This window comes from Diaporthe batatas (genome assembly GCF_019321695.1).
Source record: "Diaporthe batatas strain CRI 302-4 chromosome Unknown Contig00003, whole genome shotgun sequence".
In the NCBI taxonomy this organism is placed as follows: domain Eukaryota; kingdom Fungi; phylum Ascomycota; class Sordariomycetes; order Diaporthales; family Diaporthaceae; genus Diaporthe; species Diaporthe batatas.
Window position 1 is genome coordinate 3,430,158 of NW_025408550.1, and position 20,692 is coordinate 3,450,849.

The 20,692-nt window shown below is 56.1% G+C and overlaps 6 protein-coding genes across 6 annotated transcripts; 4 read left to right on the forward strand and 2 right to left on the reverse strand.

Moving 5' to 3' along the window:
• Window positions 1-3: 3 nt before the first annotated feature.
• Window positions 4-4,457, reverse strand: KVR01_002966 (uncharacterized protein). Its single transcript, XM_044789858.1, has one exon. The coding sequence runs from the start codon at window positions 3,087-3,089 to the stop codon at window positions 657-659; it is 2,433 nt and encodes an 810-aa protein (XP_044647981.1). The 5' UTR covers window positions 3,090-4,457; the 3' UTR covers window positions 4-656.
• A 1,094-nt stretch (window positions 4,458-5,551) lies between these two features.
• KVR01_003783 (uncharacterized protein) lies at window positions 5,552-11,981 on the forward strand. Its single transcript, XM_044783647.1, has 6 exons — window positions 5,552-9,574; window positions 9,658-9,691; window positions 9,766-10,374; window positions 10,439-11,020; window positions 11,217-11,530; window positions 11,640-11,981. The coding sequence occupies exons 3-6, from the start codon at window positions 10,303-10,305 to the stop codon at window positions 11,875-11,877; spliced, it is 1,206 nt and encodes a 401-aa protein (XP_044648798.1). The 5' UTR covers window positions 5,552-9,574; window positions 9,658-9,691; window positions 9,766-10,302; the 3' UTR covers window positions 11,878-11,981.
• A 210-nt stretch (window positions 11,982-12,191) lies between these two features.
• Window positions 12,192-14,784, forward strand: KVR01_003826 (kinetochore-associated Ndc80 complex subunit NUF2). Its single transcript, XM_044784591.1, has 2 exons — window positions 12,192-13,596; window positions 13,654-14,784. The coding sequence occupies exons 1-2, from the start codon at window positions 12,322-12,324 to the stop codon at window positions 13,777-13,779; spliced, it is 1,401 nt and encodes a 466-aa protein (XP_044648841.1). The 5' UTR covers window positions 12,192-12,321; the 3' UTR covers window positions 13,780-14,784.
• Window positions 13,963-14,721, reverse strand: KVR01_003318 (uncharacterized protein; the record flags this gene model as incomplete). The annotated part of the gene is made up of 1 exon (XM_044792777.1): window positions 13,963-14,721. One exon carries the CDS (start codon window positions 14,719-14,721, stop codon window positions 13,963-13,965), a length of 759 nt encoding a protein of 252 aa, XP_044648333.1.
• A 173-nt stretch (window positions 14,785-14,957) lies between the features above and the next one.
• Window positions 14,958-17,677, forward strand: KVR01_003959 (uncharacterized protein). The gene is made up of 2 exons (XM_044782790.1): window positions 14,958-15,134; window positions 15,194-17,677. The coding sequence occupies exons 1-2, from the start codon at window positions 15,095-15,097 to the stop codon at window positions 17,506-17,508; spliced, it is 2,355 nt and encodes a 784-aa protein (XP_044648974.1). The 5' UTR covers window positions 14,958-15,094; the 3' UTR covers window positions 17,509-17,677.
• An 811-nt stretch (window positions 17,678-18,488) lies between these two features.
• KVR01_002029 (uncharacterized protein) lies at window positions 18,489-20,548 on the forward strand (the record flags this gene model as incomplete). The annotated part of the gene is made up of 2 exons (XM_044790056.1): window positions 18,489-20,320; window positions 20,470-20,548. The coding sequence occupies 2 exons, from the start codon at window positions 18,489-18,491 to the stop codon at window positions 20,546-20,548; spliced, it is 1,911 nt and encodes a 636-aa protein (XP_044647044.1).
• Window positions 20,549-20,692: the final 144 nt, after the last annotated feature.

Below are 20,692 nucleotides of genomic sequence, written 5' to 3' on the forward strand. Positions count from 1 at the left end.
GGTAGGTTCAAATAATAATAGGGTATTTGATGGGATATGAACGCCCACGTCAGCCGACGTTACCGTAGTAATCTATGTACATGCCAATTGTAAAAAGCTCAACGCGCTCTCAGAGGCTTTGTTCCCGAAACGCCCCGTCTTGCCCATCCTTGCTTTTCCGTCCCCACTGGAACAAAACCAAAACGCGTCAAGGGTATCCTGTGAGAAAATGTGTCATGTCGAAGTAGTAGAATGTAGAATGGAAACCGCCGTGCCTCCTATGACACCGCCCTTGGCTACAAGACAATGGTGATTTGAGATTTGGCCGTGAGATCAGAGCAACCAGAGCAGAGAGACAACGCGAGAGATCTTGATCAGATATGAGCTAGAACCTGTTGATGGAGTGACCGATATGCGAGACGCCAACATTTTTATCTTGCCTTTTCAACTGTTTTTTGTGTGGTTTGGTCGATTTTGGTGACTAGGATAGGAAATTTGAAGGAGCGAATGAAGGTCGGTGCTGACAGTTGTAAGGAAATGTCGTCGAGACTGTGGTTCTTGAAGATTGTAAGGAAATTGCAACGAGTGTGGCAGGCATCTTCGCATATCAGAGTCAAGCTCCATGGTTGAGGTTTTCACCGTCTCTGTCTCTCAGACGTATGGTCTCTACTGCAAAATTAGTTGGCCGAGGCTCTCCTCCTCGCGTCATCAGAGTGCCGCGGTGAGATCTGGAGCAACTTCGCATTGCCCTTCTGTCGAGTAATGCTCGTTGCTCGCTTCAGACCGTTCTCGTCCTCATTGTTGATCTCTATGTCATCGTCACTCAGGTCGCTGGCATCATCTGCATCAGAAAATGTGTTGAGCAACCCCTCACGGCTCCTGACAAAGTCGCCAGCAACCACTTTGGGTTGTTGCCCCCCGACAGTGCCCCAGCGAGGATCATCGATGTCGTCAGAAGATGGTCGTGCGTTCGTAGCATGGGAGTCCGAGCTCCGGTGGTTTGCGAACCGATCAAGGTACTCGTCATCTTCGACGTAGGTCGCCGATTCATCCAGTATCTCCTGGGTCGGAAGGTCTGGGTCGTGGTGTGACGAGCCATCGGAGCTCATGGATGATGTTCTGTGGTGCTCGAAGCGGGGCGGCGAGATTGGCGTTGGGATCGAACGACGGGGTGTCATTCTCTTCCCGAACCACGCACCCTCGGAGTCCACTGAGTTCAACGACATGGCTTGTGGTTCGGGAGAAGGGCCGACCGATGTCGGAACACTGGGCGGGACACTTCCCACGACACCTTCTTCCGGTGACATGGGGGTATCTCGCCGCTTCGGTAACGTCTCCTCCAGACGTGGGTTTGCTTCGAGTTCGGGGGAGTCCTGTTCGATAATTGCAGGTGGTAGAGGGTCGGCGTCGGGTGAGTGAGGTGGTGACAGGGGCAACTCGGGCAAATCCTCGCGGAAGCGAGACATTGTCCTCTTTGGCACATTGCTGCTGAGCTTGCGCGTCAATGCGTCCGAGATGGGAGGGGCTGGCACATGGTTCGCCGACATCGAGTCCCGGGATGTGTTGGAAAACGAGGACGGGCCAGAGTTGCGCTTCGACCTGCTTCCCCATCTGAACAGATTGGTCCATGACCGCCGAGGTCTCGCTGGACCAGAGCTGCCTTCAGAAACCTTCCTGAGCGAGTCTGATACATCGGTCTTGGCAGGTTCCGATGGGTGGGGAGACTTGGACCTAGATATCCTCTTCATCAGAGCGATTTTCTTCCTCGGGCTCTCGGTCCGTTCTGGTCGGGGACCCTCCAGCTGCTCCGAATCGTTGACCACGGAGACCCGATCCAGCGGCACGCTGTCAGTCCTGTGGAAGTGATCAAGGGGCCTGTTGCCGGAGCTGCTGCCATCGCTGTCATAATCATCCTCCATGTCCGCAGCAGGCCGCTTGCCCAGCGCCTTGGCTGTGGGACTCGGCGACCTTCTCTTCTTTGAGGATGTCACGACAGCTGACTCTGGACCGATACCTAGACCGACCGACTCTCGGCCAAGCACGCCCCTCTCCATGTTAGGGGGTGATTGCCTGCCTTCCGCCTTGGCTGCGCGTTCCTTCTCTGCCCTTCTGGCCAGCCTCCGTTCCATCCTCTCTTGTTCACGTTCTCTCTTCTTTGCCCTCCTGCGCTCATCACGCTCCATTAACTCCCTCAGGTCGCTCGCGGTGAGGTCGTCGGCGAGGTCGTCGATCCGCTTGTGTGCCTTCAAAGTGGCCTCAGGGATTGGCTCCTTCTCTGATAATTTGTTCTTCACTGACAGGTGGCGACCAGATGCGGTCGGCGGTGTGCCATACCTTGGGTATACGGCATACTTCAAGGTTGGGCGGGGCGCCAGGGCCTCCAGGGCCGACACCTTGAACGAGACCTGCTCTGAATCAGAGGACAGGCTGGAGTGGATGCTCCCAGGCATGGGTAATGATATGTCCGAGGTCGGGTGTTCCTTTTCCCAGGAGCGTCGGAAACCAAGACCGAGCCCGGTCTTGACCCGCCTGCTGTCCCGCTTCATGGGGCGGCCTGACTGCCAGGGCTCGGCGGCCGGTCGCATCGGCTCGAAGCTGGCCAATGCCTTGATCTCCTGCTCGCGAGCATGGTCTGCCTTCCTCCGCTTGCTGGACTTCTTGTGCGGCAGGTGCTCGCCATTTCGTTTGTTGTGTAGGGTGGGCATCCTTGGAAAGTTGGCAGAGTTGAAGACAGAGGGGTCGGAGGGATCGAGGACTCCCGTCTCTTTTGAACGAGAGTGGACGCGGGGGCCCACTGGACCCTGGGAGGAGACCCCTGCCCCTGTTTTCCGACTGGGTCTCTGCCGGTGGACCACCAGGTCATCGTCCCTCCCTTCCTCGAAGCTGTAGGTGCGTTCTCGACGGTGTAGTTTGTTTGGTTGTCTCTTGATTGGTATCGGGGCAGTGGGCAGGGGGTCCGAGGCGCCGGGGTTGATAGGCTCGGTTTTCCTCCTGCTGCGGGCACGGGCCTGGTCCTCTGGCGTGCCCCTTGACGCACCTTCGCCCTCAGACTGGTTCCCACTACGGGGCCTCTTTCTGCGGCTCCGCCGACGGAACGGCCAGAGGGCCATTGCTCCCCTGGCTCGGGCCTACGCCCGCTCTGGTGAGATGTGATTGATGGGATGTGGGTGGAGGTGGTTGCGGGCTAGAACGAAACAAAGCGCTGTGCTGGGTGGTGGGCTGTATGCTGCAATGTGCTGGAGGACAGAAGCGAAGTCATTCTGGTCGGAGAATATGCTGGCAACGGCAGATCTGGGTCATCGGCAGGGTGGGCCCGGCAGAGGTGTGCTGGGTTGGACCAGTTTCGCAAGAATTGGGGTTGCTAAGATTGCCGTGGGTAGGTATCAAGACCCAAGGGTTGAGCCCAAGGGGTTTGCTGCAGTACTCGGGCGCAAAGGTGAGTCTGGGCGTGTCAGACAGGAGCGAGGGCTGTTTTGTTTGCGTGGGAGTGTGTGTACGAGGTGTGGTGAGTGGTGGAGGGAAAGGAGGGAAATAGAAAGTTGGAAAGAGGATGGATGGATTATGCGTGAGAAAGGTGCGGCGCAAGGCGAGCTGCGCCGCACTGAACCCTCGTAGCAGCAGGACGGGGATTTGGGGACTTGGGACTTGGGACTTGGGACTGGGAGGTTGTGTGACCCCGATGGCGCGGCGAGGTGGCGACGGGCCCAGGGAGGCTCGACCTGGGCTGGCCTGGGGGTGATACGCAGGATACGGCCTGTGAACCTTGAATATGCAGGTACCACGGCGGCACGTCTCCTTGCTCCCTCGTGATTGACTGTGCAAATTGGGACGGCCTGGCGCGGTGCGACTGGTCAATGCTGCATGCGCCTTCGCCCTCGTCGTACGGTACCTTGTAGTGAATGGAGCACTCAAAGTTGTTATGCCCTTGACCACCGACCCGAGGACCCCTTTTTTGCTTGTCGGCAGGGGGGACGGGGACGGGGACTGGGACTGAGACTGGGACTGTGACTGACGATGTGTGCCTGCGTGCCGGGCCAGGCACGGAGCACACCAGATATGTATGTATGTATGTACCTGGAAAAGCTTACTGCAGGTTGCATGCGTCGCTGATGAATTGGGTGTCGCAGATGGCAGATCACAAAGAAAAGAGAAAAGGGCAGTCAGGGCCCCCCGGGTAGGTACGGAGTCCTCGGTACCCCTAACCAGAGACAAATGCTGGGAAAAGGTTGGAATGGGGTGGGTGGCTCAAAGGGGTCTGTCTCTGTCTGGTCTTGCCTGATGAAAGCCGTGGGAGCAGGGAGGGGCGGCTGGTGACGGGCAAGGACCTGCCTGGCAGGGGAGGGAATGCGATTCGAAATCAAGTACCGGGCGCGGGCATCAATGCCCCCCGAGGTTATTATTACCCTCAATGGGCCCTCATCACTCTGCAGGCATACGAGACGGGAAGCAGGTTGGCAGGCACAAGCAGTTGGCATTTCTCCGTACAACCTTGGAAGGGAGGAGGGGGAGATGGGCAGAGAAGCCATGTGCTTTGGCTGCTGGCCAGTCACCGTTAAAAAGCAGGTCTTGCCACACCTGGGCACCACATCCGCACCACACCAAGACCACACCATGCCATGCCCTGCCCTGCCCTGCCCTGCCCTGCCATGCCGCACCAAGGGGGGGGGGGTGCCTGATGACCAGGTCTGGCTGGCCTTCATGTCAGTCCCTCCAACTGGCCGAGCGTGCCAAAGCAAGCACAGCATGAAGCAGTAAAACAGTGAATAGCCCGGCAGCAGTAAAACACCGAAAGATAAGTTGCTGAGAAACAAAAACGTGGAAGCCCAACCAGCCCTATCAATCTACCTGCTTACCTATATACCTGTCTACTGTGTAAGTACCTAGGTATACCTAAGCGAGCAAGCAGCAGCCCAAGGTGGGGATACGTTGTGGGCTCGACTTCAACGTCTGCCCCCGGTTGAGGATTCTGGCCCGCTTGACTGGCTCGAGCTCCAGCGCTGGTGGGCGGGCTAGTCTACTGGGCCCACTCGAAGCTTTAAACCCGGCCAGTGCACGGCTGGAAGTACCCAGGTACCATGGTAGGTAGCCAATTCATGGATTATAGTGTAGCTCAGTGGGGGACAGACTCGATACAAACCCCGTCAGTGCGCGTGCTATGCCTTCTCCATGTACCTCAGTACCCCTGAAACCTCCAAGCTCGTCTATTTAGTGCATAGTACCTGGCCTGCGACATGTTGTAGTGTAGATGATGGCATGTTTCCTTGGCCCGTGTTCAAGGTTTCCGGGCCGCGGGGACACCTGGGAAGGGACTTGGTTGGAAAGGGAATGGCTCCCGATCTGGGCGCTGAGGGCGGCGATGGCATGTGGGGCCAAGCCGACAAGAGAAGCAAGCAAGACAAGAAGCCGCCCAACACGAGGAACGTGCGGCTGGCCAGCTGCTGTCGAGAATTGCCATCACATCATTGCAGGAGCCCAGGCCTGGGGCGCCAGGGGGCTCTCACCCCATCAGCCTCCATTACAGGAGGTTGGCCCGGGCCAGACCACCCAGCCCACCCTGACCAGGCCACCGCACCGCCGGCCAACTCTATCCTCAGGGGAGCAGGTCTGTTTTCTGACCTGCCAGGCTGCCACCCTGCCCGTGGCAACCTTGATAAATTAATCACCCAGGCACCTAGGGGAGCGGGCAAACAGGCGCGCAGCTGAGTGCTGAGCCGCTTCCGCTCCCGCGCAAACCACCGTCAAGGTTTCTGCCGCCATGACGCCCGCCCCTCGCTCGATCCAGAGGGTCCGTCCTTGACTCCTTGGCCAGCCAACTTCCTGCCCTTCCAAAGCCACCCTGGGCAGGGTTGTCCTTCCGGGGGCAACAACTCCTCGCAAGAGAGGCAGCGACGTGCGAGGCGCGAGGCGGCGAGGCGGCGAGGTCAGACGTCAGAGCCCTCGGACTCATCAAACCTACTAGGCCTGCCATGATACATTCTTGGTTGCCAAATGCAAGAAATCCTCTGCACAATACGTAAATGCTGCTCGAGGAACGGCCAGTTCGAGATACATCTCCGTTCAGAGACACGTCGCATCAACCCGCCCCGCCAATCTTTTCCCCAACAGAGGAACGACTGGGGCCGTTAGCCCACTATGTCATACCTGCCAGGCGAGAGCTAAGAGCAAGATCGCCGTAACGGTGGACGGGGTCGAGCTAGGCTCAAACTGTCCTAATCCCGGCCGATCAGATCCTCCTCCTCCAGCAACCTGGGCAGTCAGGCAGCCTGGCAAGCGTGGCAGCCAACAGTAGGCAGCCAGCGCTTGCCAGCGCCCCTCCAACGAAAGCATCAACGGCGCATCTCGGGTGCAAACACTGCGAGGCCACGCTGCTGACGAGTCCGGTGTCGATAGGCTGTGGCGCTCTCGCTGCTCCAGCCCGGGGGAGGGTGACGCCTGCGTGGGGACGGACTGACCACCATTTGGCATCAACACCAACAGCCGATGGTTGCGCGCGACAAGCCGACCTGCAGCACGCTTCGGTGGAGCATCCACGTATCTTTCAACTGCATTGCATTGCATGCTCTTGCCACGACTTGGTTGCAGCTATCGTTTTACCCGGGGCACTCGAGCGAGGATTGCTGAGACCAGGACTCCTTGGGCTTTCACTCCCTACTGTGACCCTCCGCTCGATAGCACGACACTTGGTCGGTTGCTGCTCCGAACCAATGTCAGACGGTAGCGCACGCCCAACGCCCCGGCTCGTCTGCTCGTCTGGATACCAATGACCCTACGCTACGACTAGCACCAAGCGCTGTTCAATTAGGCCTGCCGTGGTCTAGCTTTCCCGCCAAGGGCTGGCCGTTGGACTCCGGTCGCCATGCTGCCATTGGGATCTTAGTTATTAGCCCCAGGCCGAGCGTCGTGTGGGGAGGAAAACCTCGTGATACCACACCTGAGGTTTTAGCAGCAGCCCGATTCATGCACTTGCTCAAGTCGCTGCTAAGCTTTCCCTCGTCAATTGGGCTGCAGCAACCAAAGGAGGGCTCGTGACCCGAGACTTTTTGTCAAGAGCTCTGCGGGGAGACGGGAGACGCCAGATGAACCGTTGCTCGCCAGCAGATCGGCCGCAATTTGATCAGAGTTCCTGCAGAGATGCTGACCATGATTCGCGTGGCGATCGCGACTTCACAGTCAGCCAATCCAGTCCCTTGTCTTGTCCATCGAGTCTGGCCTCACTTCCAGACGCTACCTACATCGCAAGGGCCGGCAGGCCGGCAGGCTGGGAGGGGGGGGCCGGATCGATTCAAACATCGTCATTCGAGGTCGGTGACGAGCTGGGCGGGCTGGTTGTTTCAAGCCAATATCAGTCCAATCAAGCCCATCTCGGCACACCCCTTCCCAATAGTCATTCTTCACATTGGGGAGGGGACGTCGCTCGAATTCTATTCTTGCATCCAATCTCAAGGGTCCCAAGCGGGCATTTCTTCCCTCCGAGTTTCACTTCTCCAAATGAACCCCTGTAGCGTCGGCAGAGGCTATTTTCTGCAAGCTCTCGAGACCACCCGACCTGCCTGGCAGCCTGGGCAGCTGGATGCACGGCGCCGCCCTGTTCTGCCTGTGAGCACTACGGAGTGCATGGCCTTGTCGGTTCGGCCGCCTGTGGCTGACGGGAATATGTATCTGGCTCGCGTGGTAGCTCGATAGCATGGAGTTAAGATCACCCGCGATGGACAGATCGTCTTGCCCTTTTGGATCTTGGTCGGCGGATCTTGCAGAACGCCACTGGCTGCAATTGTGGCTTACCCCATATCGCCAACGACGCCTGCAGCATTTACTCAACTACCCAGACTACCTCAGCACCATTGCAGGCGAGGCTTTCTACAAAGTTTGGCTGCCAGGAACTGCGAAGGCAGACAGACTATCGCTCAGCAGGAAAAGTTCCGGGATGTGGGCGGTCTTGAGGCCCTGCCGACCTATCAGCCCACCCAACCTGGATCATTGGCGGGCCAGCATGCTCGGAGCGGTCTGGTTTTAGGCCTGCTATTTTCACCCGACATTGGTAAGACCATCTCTGAAGCTCTGAAGGGGAGCAGATGGTCCAAGGGCGGCATTCCGTTGGCACTGCTCTGGTCTGTCAGTCGTCAGTTTGCGTACCATAGCAACCTATACCTAGAGGGCAGATGCAACCGATGCTCAATGGTGCAATTGTGATTGCCCGCGGGACTCGAATGCCGAAACGTGCTCGCGATGCCTGTGGGCCCCACTGTTCCCGCGATCGGCAGAAGCCAGAAAGCTCCGAACCTTGGAAGTGGGACGGGCAGGCCGGGCTAGAACACGCCGGGGCCTATTGCGCCCAGAATTTGAGGTCGCAACAAGGCAGAGCACGCGCCGACTCGGGAACTCACGGCGGGCTCTCTCAGCACGGCCGGACGTACTGCCCATGAAAACTACCCTCGGGCAACAAATTTGGAGCAAAGGACCACTGGACCTCCACGTTGAAACGAGCGGGGCGGAACTTTGCTGGGCCACCAACTCGTCCCGTGCGCTCTGTCGCCCTTCACAATTCATTCTGCCGTGATCCGGATCTACTCTTAAGCGCAGCTGTGTTGCAAGGCAACGAGTACGTACGCGGCAGATATGTTGTACATTGTCCGGGATGCTTGCAGTGGACCCGCGGGAGGAGATGTTAGACTTCGTATATCTGTAGATCTCGGACCTTTTACCTCTTACAACTCGGCATCTCCATAGGTAATAAAAGTTTCAACTTTGAGCCCCGCCCGTAACCTCCGCCCAGAACCTCCGCCCAGAACCTCCGCCCGCGCGTTTGTCAACCGAAACAGAAAAATGTTTTTCCCTCCCGCCGCTGGGCTGGAGGCGCTTGATTTCAAAGCAAGGGGGGTCTGGCTGGTGGGCTCCGGAATTCCCGCGGCAAGACGCCGCAGCGGAAGGTCGAGATATCTATGGCGGGCCATCGCGACATTTTGGCCGTATGCCTCGGCCAAGTCCGAGTCATCGCCCCGGCTGTGTCCGGCGCCCCGGCCATCGCGGCCTGAGGACTTGGCAAAGTGCATGAATTTAATGCGCCGGAGAGGACCATCACCAGACAGTCCGGTTTTCCAGGAGATCCGAGGGCATGGCTACGCCATCTCTGTCATGGTTGACGACAACGCGAAGGTGTCGCCCCACAACCGTTGCCATGAATGGAAATGAAGAAAGAATAATTTTTTTTTTTAAAAAAAAAAAACCCCAAAAAAAAACACCGGGAAACCCCGAAACAAACCTCCCAAAGCACAGAACCTGGGGGGGTTCGGACTGCCGACGCTCACGGGGCGTAGATACGTGTCTACCATCGCTGCCAGGGGGATACTCGGTTTAAGGCGCGTGGTCAGGATTGGAGGTGGTTCTGCCACGGGCTCCCCGTCGTGATGCCCATACTGCAAGAGTCGAGAGTTCGAGAAAAACGAATCCGCAAGGCCTTACTCTCCTTGGGGACTTTCCTGAACTTGACACGCTGGTACCGACGTACCTGTGCCACCACGCGTTCTAAATGGCGACAATATTCGGGCTGAAAAGGAGTCGGTCCACCTCTGTAACCGATCTGTCGGCTGCCGCTGAGGTAGGTCTACCCCATATGCCTTGTGGGAGATGACCCGAGGTTTGCGACCAGATATTAGCTGAGAAGCACACTGGATGGCCCAGGAATTTGTGTGCAATATGCTGTAGCAGCATCGAAGTCAGTATCGCTGTGAACTGTGGCACTGTTTGCCTCCATACGAAATTTGTGGCCATACACTGATAGTGCTCCAGCACCAGCCCGTGTGTCTAGGCAAGAAAGGAAACGGCCAGACAGCGACGACAATTGGCCAAGGACGTCAGGTCTTGCGTGAGCATGCGCGGCGAGACCCCACGTGCTGGTGTACGCATCTTGCGTGCCCTGTGTTTCTACCTTCACGACTTCGTCGTGAGGACTGTGGGACTCAAAATGCGTAGTGATACGCTTGCTTATTACGGCCAAGTGTCTAGACGCAGCATTAGTGATTTGTAGCATTCCAAGCAGGGTTCACGACTAGCTGCAGGAAGAATGGCACCCCGCTTTGCAGGAGAAAGGCTGACGGCGTGCTTGAGCAATTTCATAGAAATGTCGATCCATTTGAATCCGAGGCCATGAACAAACAAGGCGGTTGCAAGTGTGAACTAGATTCGCAGGCATCACGTGTAACGAGGACAGTCACTGGAGTGAACTAGACCGGGAAGACGACCCGGTACGGCCTGGAAATAGAGGACGGGGAACAGAAAGCCAGGCTTTTTTTGAATTGCCGCGCTCACCTGAGCAACGTGGAGAGGATGCCGGAAAGACCTGTCCTCATTGTCGGTGCAGGAATTGTGGGACTGAGTCTTGCCAATGGCCTTAGAAAGGTGAGAAAAGATTGGAAGGGAGGATATGCAACTTTCGAGACTCGTCGACTTATGCCACGTCTAGAAGAACATTCCCTTTCAGGTCTTCGAACGTGATGACAACATTGCCACTAGGGACCAAGGTTGGGCCATCACTATCCACTGGGCTCTAGGATTTCTGAGATCTCTCTTGTCAGAGAAGGCCTTCAATGGTATCGAAGACACCCAAGTCGACCCCGAAGTTGGTCGCAACGACACGGGAAACTTTTTATTCATCGACCTCGCTTCACTCGAGACCAAGTTCCGCATCCCACCCAATGACCGGCGCCGAGTGAACCGAGACAAGATCAGGAAGTTGCTGCTGAAAGAAGTCAGTGAAGAGGTTCACTGGAACAAACGCTTCGTCGGCATTGAGGAAATTGAGGGCGGCGGGGTCGTTGCGGTCTTCGAAGATGGCTCAAGAGTGGAAGGCTCCGTCATTGTTGGCGCTGAGGGATCCAACTCGCGGACGCGACAGCTCGTCGCTCCGGAGACATACAGAAACACCCAGCTTCCTGTGCGGCTCACCGGAACGGCTGTCGACTTCAAGCCAGAGCAGGTCAAGCCGCTGCGGGACTTGGACCCCCTCTTATTCCAGGGATGTCATCCCAGCAGCTCGACGTTTCTCGTAAGCAGCTTCTGGATACAATCTCCACCCCCTTCAAGGACAAACGTGCCCCATTCTTAGCCTATATAACAAAGACTTCAGCCCTAGGGGCCATGGGTTGGAGAGATAGGATATGATTAAGTAGTGGCCTGCTCTTTTCCGCACTGGCATGAAGTTATTCCTCTACTTCTCTGATGGCTGACTCTGACTGGTGCAGTGGGTTAGCATGATCGATACACCGGAAAGTAATGGTACTCAAGGGACGGACGATGAGCGGTATCGTGTTCAGATCCTCATGTCCTGGCCTTACAAGTCACCGGAGGATGAGGTGAAGCACACGCAGGCCGAACGTCTTAAGGAGATGAAGCGGCGGGCGGAAGTATTTCACGAGAACCTGCGAGGCACCATACAGTCTATGCCCGAGGACACCAACTGTGTCGAGATCGTGCTACAGGACTGGCCGTGCCTGGACTGGGATAATCATGGTGGCAGGGTCACGTTAGCTGGGGACGCAGCTCATGCAATGACGATGTTCGTACCACTATTCTCATGCCCTGGATCCCCATTGTCTATGTTTTGGAATGCCCAGAACCCCTTACAATACGATCGGCAGCATGTGACTGACACGTACCGGTAATAGGTATAGGGGAGAGGCGGCCAACCACGGCATACTCGATGCTCTCAGGCTCTGTGAAGCTCTCGAAGCCGTGTATACGGGCGCCCAAGGCATGGAAGACGCCATCCTCGAGTTCGAGAAAGAGCTCCGGGGCAGGGCGATTCCTGCGGTGCTTCTCAGCCGTCAGGCATGCTTGGACGCACACGATCTGGCGGGCCTGAACGAGCATTCGGCGGTGCTGAAGAGGAGAGCGATCAATTAGATAAGCTCTCAGAGCCCAGGGTGGTAAATAGATGCACTGTGTCTCTTTATGGAAATCGTGGGTACGATATATTTTAATTGTGTAGACTTGGTTTGCACCACTTAGATCAAGGCACAATAGTCCGTGTGTACATAAATCCGAGCCTGGGTACGGTAAGGTTGCACATGTGCAGTGAGATGGACAGGGAGCCCCACTGCGGGACCATTGCATTCAGCCCCACACGTGGTTGCTGTACCAACGCCCGGGCACTAGCTCCCACCATCTTGGCCCATGAGCCGCCATGTTTTCTTGGGTCGCAAATTGGTCCGTTCAACGATTGAACCTCGTCGTCAACTCCCACCAACTCCCGCCAACTCCAACTTGTGTGCAGCACCTTACTCCCCGCCTCTGAAGACTGCATCGGACCGCCAATATCCGACATTTTGCCCTTAAAAGCAGGCCAAGATGGCCTACAACCCCAGGATGAGCATCATCCCTCCGGGGCAGCAGCACTCGCGCAACCAGCGCAAGGAACCAGAACCCGACGCGTTCATGCTGCTCAAAGACAGCGAGATCGTCGGCTGCATCACTGACATTGGCATCCCATTCACCGTCGCCGACCTTGCGAAGCCGAACCCTCTCCAAGTACAGATGATCTTCGAATGGTTCGCCGAGCTCATCCTCAATGCAACCCGCGAGACCGTCGACCCTGCCATGCGCGCCGCCGCCGAAGACATTGTTGGCGACAAGAGCGATGTGCTGTTCCCTGCCGACACGAGGAACCTCATGGGATTCTACGTGTCATTACGCCGACTGCTGCTGGAGTGTGGCATCCGCGATTTCAGCTTCACAGACCTGTACAAGCCCACGCAGCCCCGGCTGGTCAAGATTTTCAGCTACCTCATCAACTTTGTGCGCTTCCGCGAGAGCCAGACCTCTGTGATCGATGCGCACTTCAACAAGGCGGAACAGACGAAGACGCGGATCGAGAGTCTTTACGGCGAGAACCAAGACATGGAGGCCCGACTGGAGGAAATGCAGCAGACCCGATCGCAGATGCAAGGCATGTACGCGGAGAAGCAGCGACGTAACGAGGACTTGAAGAAGCGCCTGCTGGAACTCCGACGCGGGCAAGAGAGGGTCGCAGCCCGGCTAGAGGAGGCCAAGGAGAGGAAGAGCGAGTTGTCGACGCAGCTCGAGCAGAAGACGGCCGAGAAACTAGCTGTCAAGCACGAGAGCGCCAAGCTGAGGCCCTACGTCCTACAGAGCGCATCTGCGTTGCAAGCGAGCCTGACGGAGCTGTCAAACACCCTTGGCAACGACAAGGCACATATCGATTCACTCGACCGGCGGGCACGGGCACTGCAAACCTCTACGGATTCTTTCTCCGTGGTATCTACCGACGTGGCGTCATGCATCAAGCTCCTGGACGAGATCGGCGTGGAGCTTCAGAAGGAGGAGGACGAGACCGCACGCAAGAACAAGCAGAAGGATGCCCTTCTTGAACGGCGGACAGACGTCCAGGATGTCGAGCGAGCCGAGACACTACTGCAGAGGCAGCTGTCCAAGTGGCTTGAGAGGACGGAGAAGCTTAGGGAGCAAGCCAACCAAAAAGCCCAAGAGGCCAAGAGGAAAATGGAGGAGCTGGAGAAGGTCCACAGGCAACTGAAGCAGGAGCGGACGGAGAAGGGCAATGAGATGGAGAAGCGCCGGGTACGGATTGAGCAGACGGAGAAGAAGGTAAGTTGCATACTCAAATGTGTGCCTTGTCTCGACTCGCTAACGCGCTGTGTACAGATGCAAGACCTTAAGGAGGCCATCGAAAACGAGGTCCACAATGCTCATGATGAGTACCTCAAGATGGAGGCACACATCAAGCTGTATATCACGGAGATGGAGCAGGCCATCCCGTTCAACGAGTGAAACGACTGTCTCTTTGTGTATTTATTTGCAATGAGTTTGGGAGGGCTGATACCAGGTCGGGGCGTTCGGTTGGAGTACTGCTTCTGGATACCTAGCGATTAAGACCACTGAGGACTGCAAGAATTCCAAGCCTCGGCATGATTATGATCATGTCGCAATACATTCAGCCAAGCCCCATGGTAATCATGTATGCTCCTGCACATCCTGAGCCCAGTCCCCTTTGCGGTACCGAAACCACCTGCCAAGGACCCTCTCGATGGTTACAGTACGGCCGGTCCAGTCAGCATTATCCAGATGGGCGCCGGCCCTTCTAGTACTGGCGCTCAGGACTGGGACCTCCTCGGACAATGACGTTTGCTCTGTCTCAGTTCCCAGGTGGCTATCATCGGCATCTTCGTCTCGTGCCTCCCCGCCATCTTCCGAGCTTTGCATCACAAACTGCGGTGGATCGACTACAACAGCCCGGAGGCCAGCCCTCCACGCAGTCTCTACTAGGTTTGCAGCCGTGCTGCTTATACCCTGGGCGCTCCACTCACTCGTGTCGCGGTGCATGGCGAGGAAGCCATAGACCAGCAGGAGAGGCGGCATCCTTGCTCGGCCCAGGTTTGTGGCCGGCGGAGGAGGAGGGACCTTGGAGTCCTTGGTGTCAAAGACGGAGAGGCAGGCCCGCAGGTGGGAGACAGTGGGCACGAAGATCATTCGTATATGGCGGACAATGGCAACTTGGTAGAGAGGGGACGAAAGTAGGGACGAAAGAGGTGATGCTTGGCCATCGTCACCCGCTGCTGGCAGGCTCTTCTGTGCGTCGCTCAGGAGGGATTCTAGAAATTCTGCTTGCGTCGAGCACACGATCAGTGTGGTTGGGTACTCATGGCGTCGGATGATGTATGTGAGCAGCTCTGAGGGAAGTGCCGGCGACAGGATGAGCGGCGTCAGCGGCATCTTGAAGAGGACAGCTCCTCATGGTGATGTGATATGGTTCAGTGACTGAGACGTCCAGCCCGCTGACCGTGTTGATGAAGCTCCCGCTCTCCCCAGAATACAAAGTCGGCGTGGGTACTATGTACCTAAGTACCTAGGTAGGTACCTACCCGGGTAGGCGGACTAGGTAGCTACCTGCTTAATGTGGCAGGGTGCCAGGTGCCTCACGCCTGCCCGGTGCTGCCCCACCACGCCTGCAGGGATCCTCCAGCACGTCACTACCGCCTGTCAGCACCACCTACACACCACGCCCAACAGATGGACGAGGTAGCTACCTAAACCACGGACTATCCCTCCCACCACGACCAAGACGCCCGTCTTGTGCCTGTTCAGGATGGAGCCAATATCCCGGATCTCGTCGCTCCTCGAGAGAGGTGAGTCCTCAATACAGGCCGCCAGTTGATCGGCAAGACTGACAGTATCGTGCACCTAGCCCAGGAGCTTACCCTCGACGCTGCCTCCGCCGCCCGAAGCTCGCGAAGTGCGCCAAGGTCCCTGGACAAGAACCAGGTCAAGAAACTCCTCGATAGCCGAAATGAACGCGAGGTGCTCGAGGGCCTGCGCAAGGTCATCTCCATGATGTACCGCGCACAAAAGACCCTGCCCTTCTTCTCGTCCGTGGTCAAGAACGTCGCGTCGCCGAACCTTGAGATCAAGAAGCTTGTCTACATCTACCTCATCCACCATGCCGAGCAGGAACCCGACCTCGCGCTGCTGTCGATCAACACCATACAGAAGTCTCTGTCAGACAGCAACCCTCAGGTCCGTGCGCTGGCGCTGAAGACCATGTCGGGAATACGAGTGCCGGTTATCAGCCAGATCGTCTCTCTGGCCATCAAGAAAGGCGCCGGCGACATGAGCCCCTACGTGAGGAGAGCAGCAGCAATGGCCATACCGAAGTGCTTCCGCCTAGACCCAAATCAGTCACCGCAGCTGATTGAGTACCTCACGACGCTCCTGGGGGATAAGCAATACTTCGTTGCCGGTGCAGCTGTCACGGCGTTTATGGAGATCTGCCCTGAGAGGACGGATGTTATACATAAACACTACCGCAGCCTGGTCCGGAAGATTGTCGACATGGACGAGTGGAGCCAGCTCTCAACATTGAGGATGCTGACTGTGTATGCTCGAAAGTGTTTCCCAAGGAGGACCAAGACTGTCAAAGCTGGAGAGAAAGCAGCCGACTTGCGAGGCTTCTACAACGAGGCAGGCAACAGCGGAGACGCAGGCGAACAAGTGGTAATCCTGGACCCGGATCTCGAGCTGCTTCTCAACTCAATAAAGCCACTGCTCCAGAGCAGGAACTCAGGCGTCGTTGTTGCTACAGCCCGCTGTTATGTTTCAATAGGGACACCCGAGTATATCAAGTCAGCCGTTGGACCGCTGGTCGCTTTGCTCAGGGGCCCCTCCGACATTCAACAAATTGCTCTTTACAACATCGTGTCTGTCTGTTTACTAAGGCCTACAGACTTCGTCAAATATGCCTCACACTTCCTCGTCAGGGCAACTGATAGCAGCTCAGTATGGGAACTCAAGCTAGAGGTGTTGACCCTCGTCTTCCCACACTCCCCGCCACACGTCAAATCGCTCATCCTCAACGAACTGGAACACTTCTCGAGAGGCTCAGACAAGCTATTGGTGCGTGAAGCTGTCCGAGCCATCGGGCGATGCGCGCAGAGCGACCCGAAGACGAGTTCAAGGTGTTTGAGGTTGTTGTTGAGTCAGATATCCAGCCTCGACGGGAATCTGGCGGCAGAGAGCTTGACTGTCATCCGACACCTAATCCAGCAGGATTCTACCGCCCACACTTCCACAGTGGTGAGGCTGGCAAAGAACCTCGATTCCGCCACTGATCCACAAGCTCGAGCTACCATCATCTGGCTTGTCAGTGAGTTCGCCGGCCTCAATGGCGAAGACAACATCGCAGCAGATGTCTGCAGGATTCTACTCAAAGGCTTCGCAGAGGAATCAGAGATCGCCAAGCGGCAGATCCTATTACTAACCGCCAAGGTCTATTTGCACCATGTGAACCGTGTCATAGAAGCCAGGAAGAGCCAGGAGTCCGAAGAAGGGGAAGCAGCTGAACCAACGTCACTGAACGAGATGGAAGATCACCCTGTGGCCCGATTGTGGGACTATGTTCTATTACTGGTGCGCTACGACACCTCGTATGACCTTCGGGACAGGGCAAGATTGTTCAAGGCGCTGCTTGGTGTTCCTCAGCTAGCAACCCTCATGCTTCTTGCACCAAAGCCAGCGCCACAAGCCCCCAGCCCATCAGAAACGAGAAAGGGCTTCACACTCGGCTCCGCAGCTTTGGTTTTAGGCGGTGGAGGGGGGATCCACGGCCTCAAAGGGTACGAGGCTCTGCCGGACTGGGTGGAGGACGGTAGGGAGCCGGATCCAAAGTTGAGATCCGAAGGAGAGCCAGCTAGCAGCAGTGGTGGCTTTGCGGTCTGGGAGAAGCGCTCCGCACCTGCAGCAGATAGTCTCGATAGCTCTACCGCCAGGTCTGGCGTGGGCAAGGCTACCAACGGGGACGAAGGGTCCGGTCTCGGTACCAAGTCTCTCGCTGACTGGCTTGCCGAAGATGAAGGCCAAGAGGAGTCAGGCGAGAGCGAGGAGGAAGAGTCGTCTGAGGAGGAAGACGAGGAAGAAGACGAGGAAGAAGAGGATGGCGAAGAAGAGTCCGGCGAGAGCGAGGAGGAGAGTTCCGAAGAGGATGCGCGGTTGGTTCGAGGATCATGATCGGAGAAGGCCTAACAACATACCCTAAGGACAACAGAGATACCTGGACTCCACCATCAACCCAGCGCAATATATCTAGTTCAAAGAGGCAGGGTGACATGGAACAAGGTGAATCGTATGTGGCACATAGCCCGAAAAAGATTTCTCACGGTGTAGAATGGAAATATCGAAGACAGGCTCGTGAACAATGGTCCTGCCTAGATTCGCTCGACTCATTGCCTCACGTTGAGCATTCAGACCCCGTCACGCTCAAAATTTCTATCACCTGTTTTCCAAACTTGTATACAGGGTTGATCATACTTCACCCTATGTTGCACATGAAATTCTTGCTTAGATATACTGAAGTCGCTCGTTTTGATACACTGCGATGATCTGCAACTCATTAGTTACTTGTGCGCTAAGCAAAGCCAGTATATCTTTGCACTACCAATTGCTGAGTTCAAACTACCCGTGGGCCCTGATAAATGTAGTCGACGCATATGGATACAGGGTACGATTCACGACTGTTCTCCGTTACAATGCCGAGAACATTTGAACCCGTGAGATCTGATCCTCAATTTAATTGGAGTGAAATCCTCAGCTGCAGCCACCTAGCGCCATCGAATCAAGCACCTATACGTGCCAATAGTTCGTACATCACTGCAGTGGAACTATTCCGGATCCAATCATGTAAAGTGTATCTGCATGATTCCTTATCCCGTCCCCACGCAGAGCCTCAGTCTGGCCCGTATTGGGGAGCACTGGGGTGCCCATCCTTGCTTACTGTCTTGTGCCATATTCTTTGCCTATTCTATCAGTGTCCTCGTTCCACCTCGGTCGTCCCCACTAGTGCAACTTTGTCTCGCCATGAGCAGCTTCTCCCAAGGCTTACCACGTCAACCCCTCCCTATTCGGCACATTTCAGCGTCTCATTACCTTCCGTTGTTGGGCCGGTTCTGGGCTGGCCTATCGCGCGGCTGTGGTATATTTCAGCCGAGATAATGTGGCTGATCGATACCACCACCCTGAGACTCGAGGAGATCGTCGATCTGCAGGACTGCAAATATGCTATTCTGTCACACACCTGGGAAAAAGATGAGGTAGACTTCCAGGACATGATGGCCGAAGTCCGGCCGGCACAACTCCTGAAGAAGGCTGGCTTTTTGAAAATCAAAAAGACATGCGAAGTGGCGAAGGAGAAGGGGTACGGGTTTGCGTGGGTTGATACCTGCTGTATCGACAAGACCAGCAGTGCTGCGCTTTCGGAAGCAATCAACTCCATGTTCCACTGGTATAAAGAATCATCATTGTGTCTTGCTTATCTGTCCGACCTCGAGGCCAACAACTTCGAGCACTCTGAGAGCAAGACATCGGAGTTCATGAAAGATTGCGTTTGGTTTACTCGCGGCTGGACGCTGCAAGAATTAATCGGCCCTGAGGAGCTCGATTTCTACGACCAGGAGTGGAAGTTCAGAGGCAGCAAGAAGACTCTTAGGCGTGAGCTGTCCACGATCACGGGAATCGACATCGGTGTTCTCGAAGACTCAGAATTGTTGCCGACGATTCCCGTGGGCCGGAGAATGTCGTGGGCAGCGTATAGGAAGACAACGCGGGTAGAAGACATTGCTTATTGCCTCTTCGGGATATTTGGCGTCAATATGCCAATGATTTACGGCGAAGGCAAGAACGCTTTCCTGAGACTCCAAGAAGAGATCGCCAAGAGCAACAACGACCTGACACTATTCGCTTGGACATCACAGAATGAGTCGGGAGTCGACAGGCGACCAACCCATCCAAGTCAACAGGGAAAAGACCTGCGCGGTATTCTCGCTCAGTCACCCTCGGAATTTGTGGATTGTGGCCGGCTAAGAATACTTCGAGACGGAGTCGCACCCGTTAAGGAGTTCGCGATGACGAACAACGGTCTGAGGGTAGAGACTGTTCTTGGATCGTCCCCTGAAAAGGAGTACGTCTTCGCCCTCGACTGTGTCAACGACAAGAATCGCAGGCTAGGGATCTATCTCATGAAGACAGAATTTGGGTTCGTCCGAGATCGCGCAAATGAATTATTCTCAACAACAGATAGGGGTTTCTGGAACGGGAAGCCGATCACGAGGTACATTGCAAGGACACTGAGCAATAGCCTTGCCCTCCGCCTGAGGGCTCAACTGCTACAGTCGCTGAACTTCCGCTTCCATCTGCAGCCCAGGGCAAGCTACAGTGTGGAGAGAATAAGGCCTCGGCCCTCTAATTTATGGGACAGTAACGGAAAACTGTTCCTCACAGGGAACCGCCGCGACTTCACCGCGTGCGTCGAGTTCAGTCTCAAACCGCTGTGGTGGAGATTCGTGATTGTTTGTGGCCTCATCGACATCAGGAGCGAAAACCCGGCCGTTTCTGACCTTTGGCACCAAGGTGATCACTTCTCGTCCGCCATGCCCTGGATGACCATATTCACAGATCAAGACCCAAGTGCAAGGCCCCAATTGGAGATAATCGACAAACTGAAGAAAGGCAACGATGAGCTGAGAAAGTTGAGGAGCACAGTTCTGTCATGGTATGTCGACGAAAATAATCGGTTGCCCTTGCGCAGTATGGCCGAGAAGATAAAGACGGTTTTTATCGAAGATGACGGCAGGGAGATATCGTATCACCTAGAGATGATCAGGGAAGCAAATTTCCACAGCAAGGGCACACCGGTTTTCAACATCAGAGTCTCCATTTCCGAGGTGACCAGGGTCCGCGATTCCTCTACCATGGGCGAGGTCGGGTCAGAAGAAGACGAGGCGAGTTATGCTCGCGCTGGGCCCAGCCCTAGAGCGCCGCAGCCCCCGTCAGCCGACCGCGAGCCGCCCCCAAGGCCGTCTGCACGGCGACCTAATCCGTTCTCACCGCAACCAGGACCCGCACAGCGGCATTATACTGACCCCGGTCCATTTCCCTTTCAGCCATATGCGAGCCCGTACCCTCATGGGATGCCAGAAAATCCGTACGGCTCGGGTCCTTCGGCAGGGCAATGGGCAAGCCCATCCGGATACTGTCCATCCGGGCCGGGATATAATCACGGCGGAGGAAACCCGGCGGGGTACAGATAACTTTCATCAACCTGTTCTTTCCTAAGCCGGGCGTTAGGGTATCTCCAAGGGCTGTTTGCTTAGACGTCACTGGGGCTTCATGGCATAAGGGCTTATAGTTTGCACCAAAT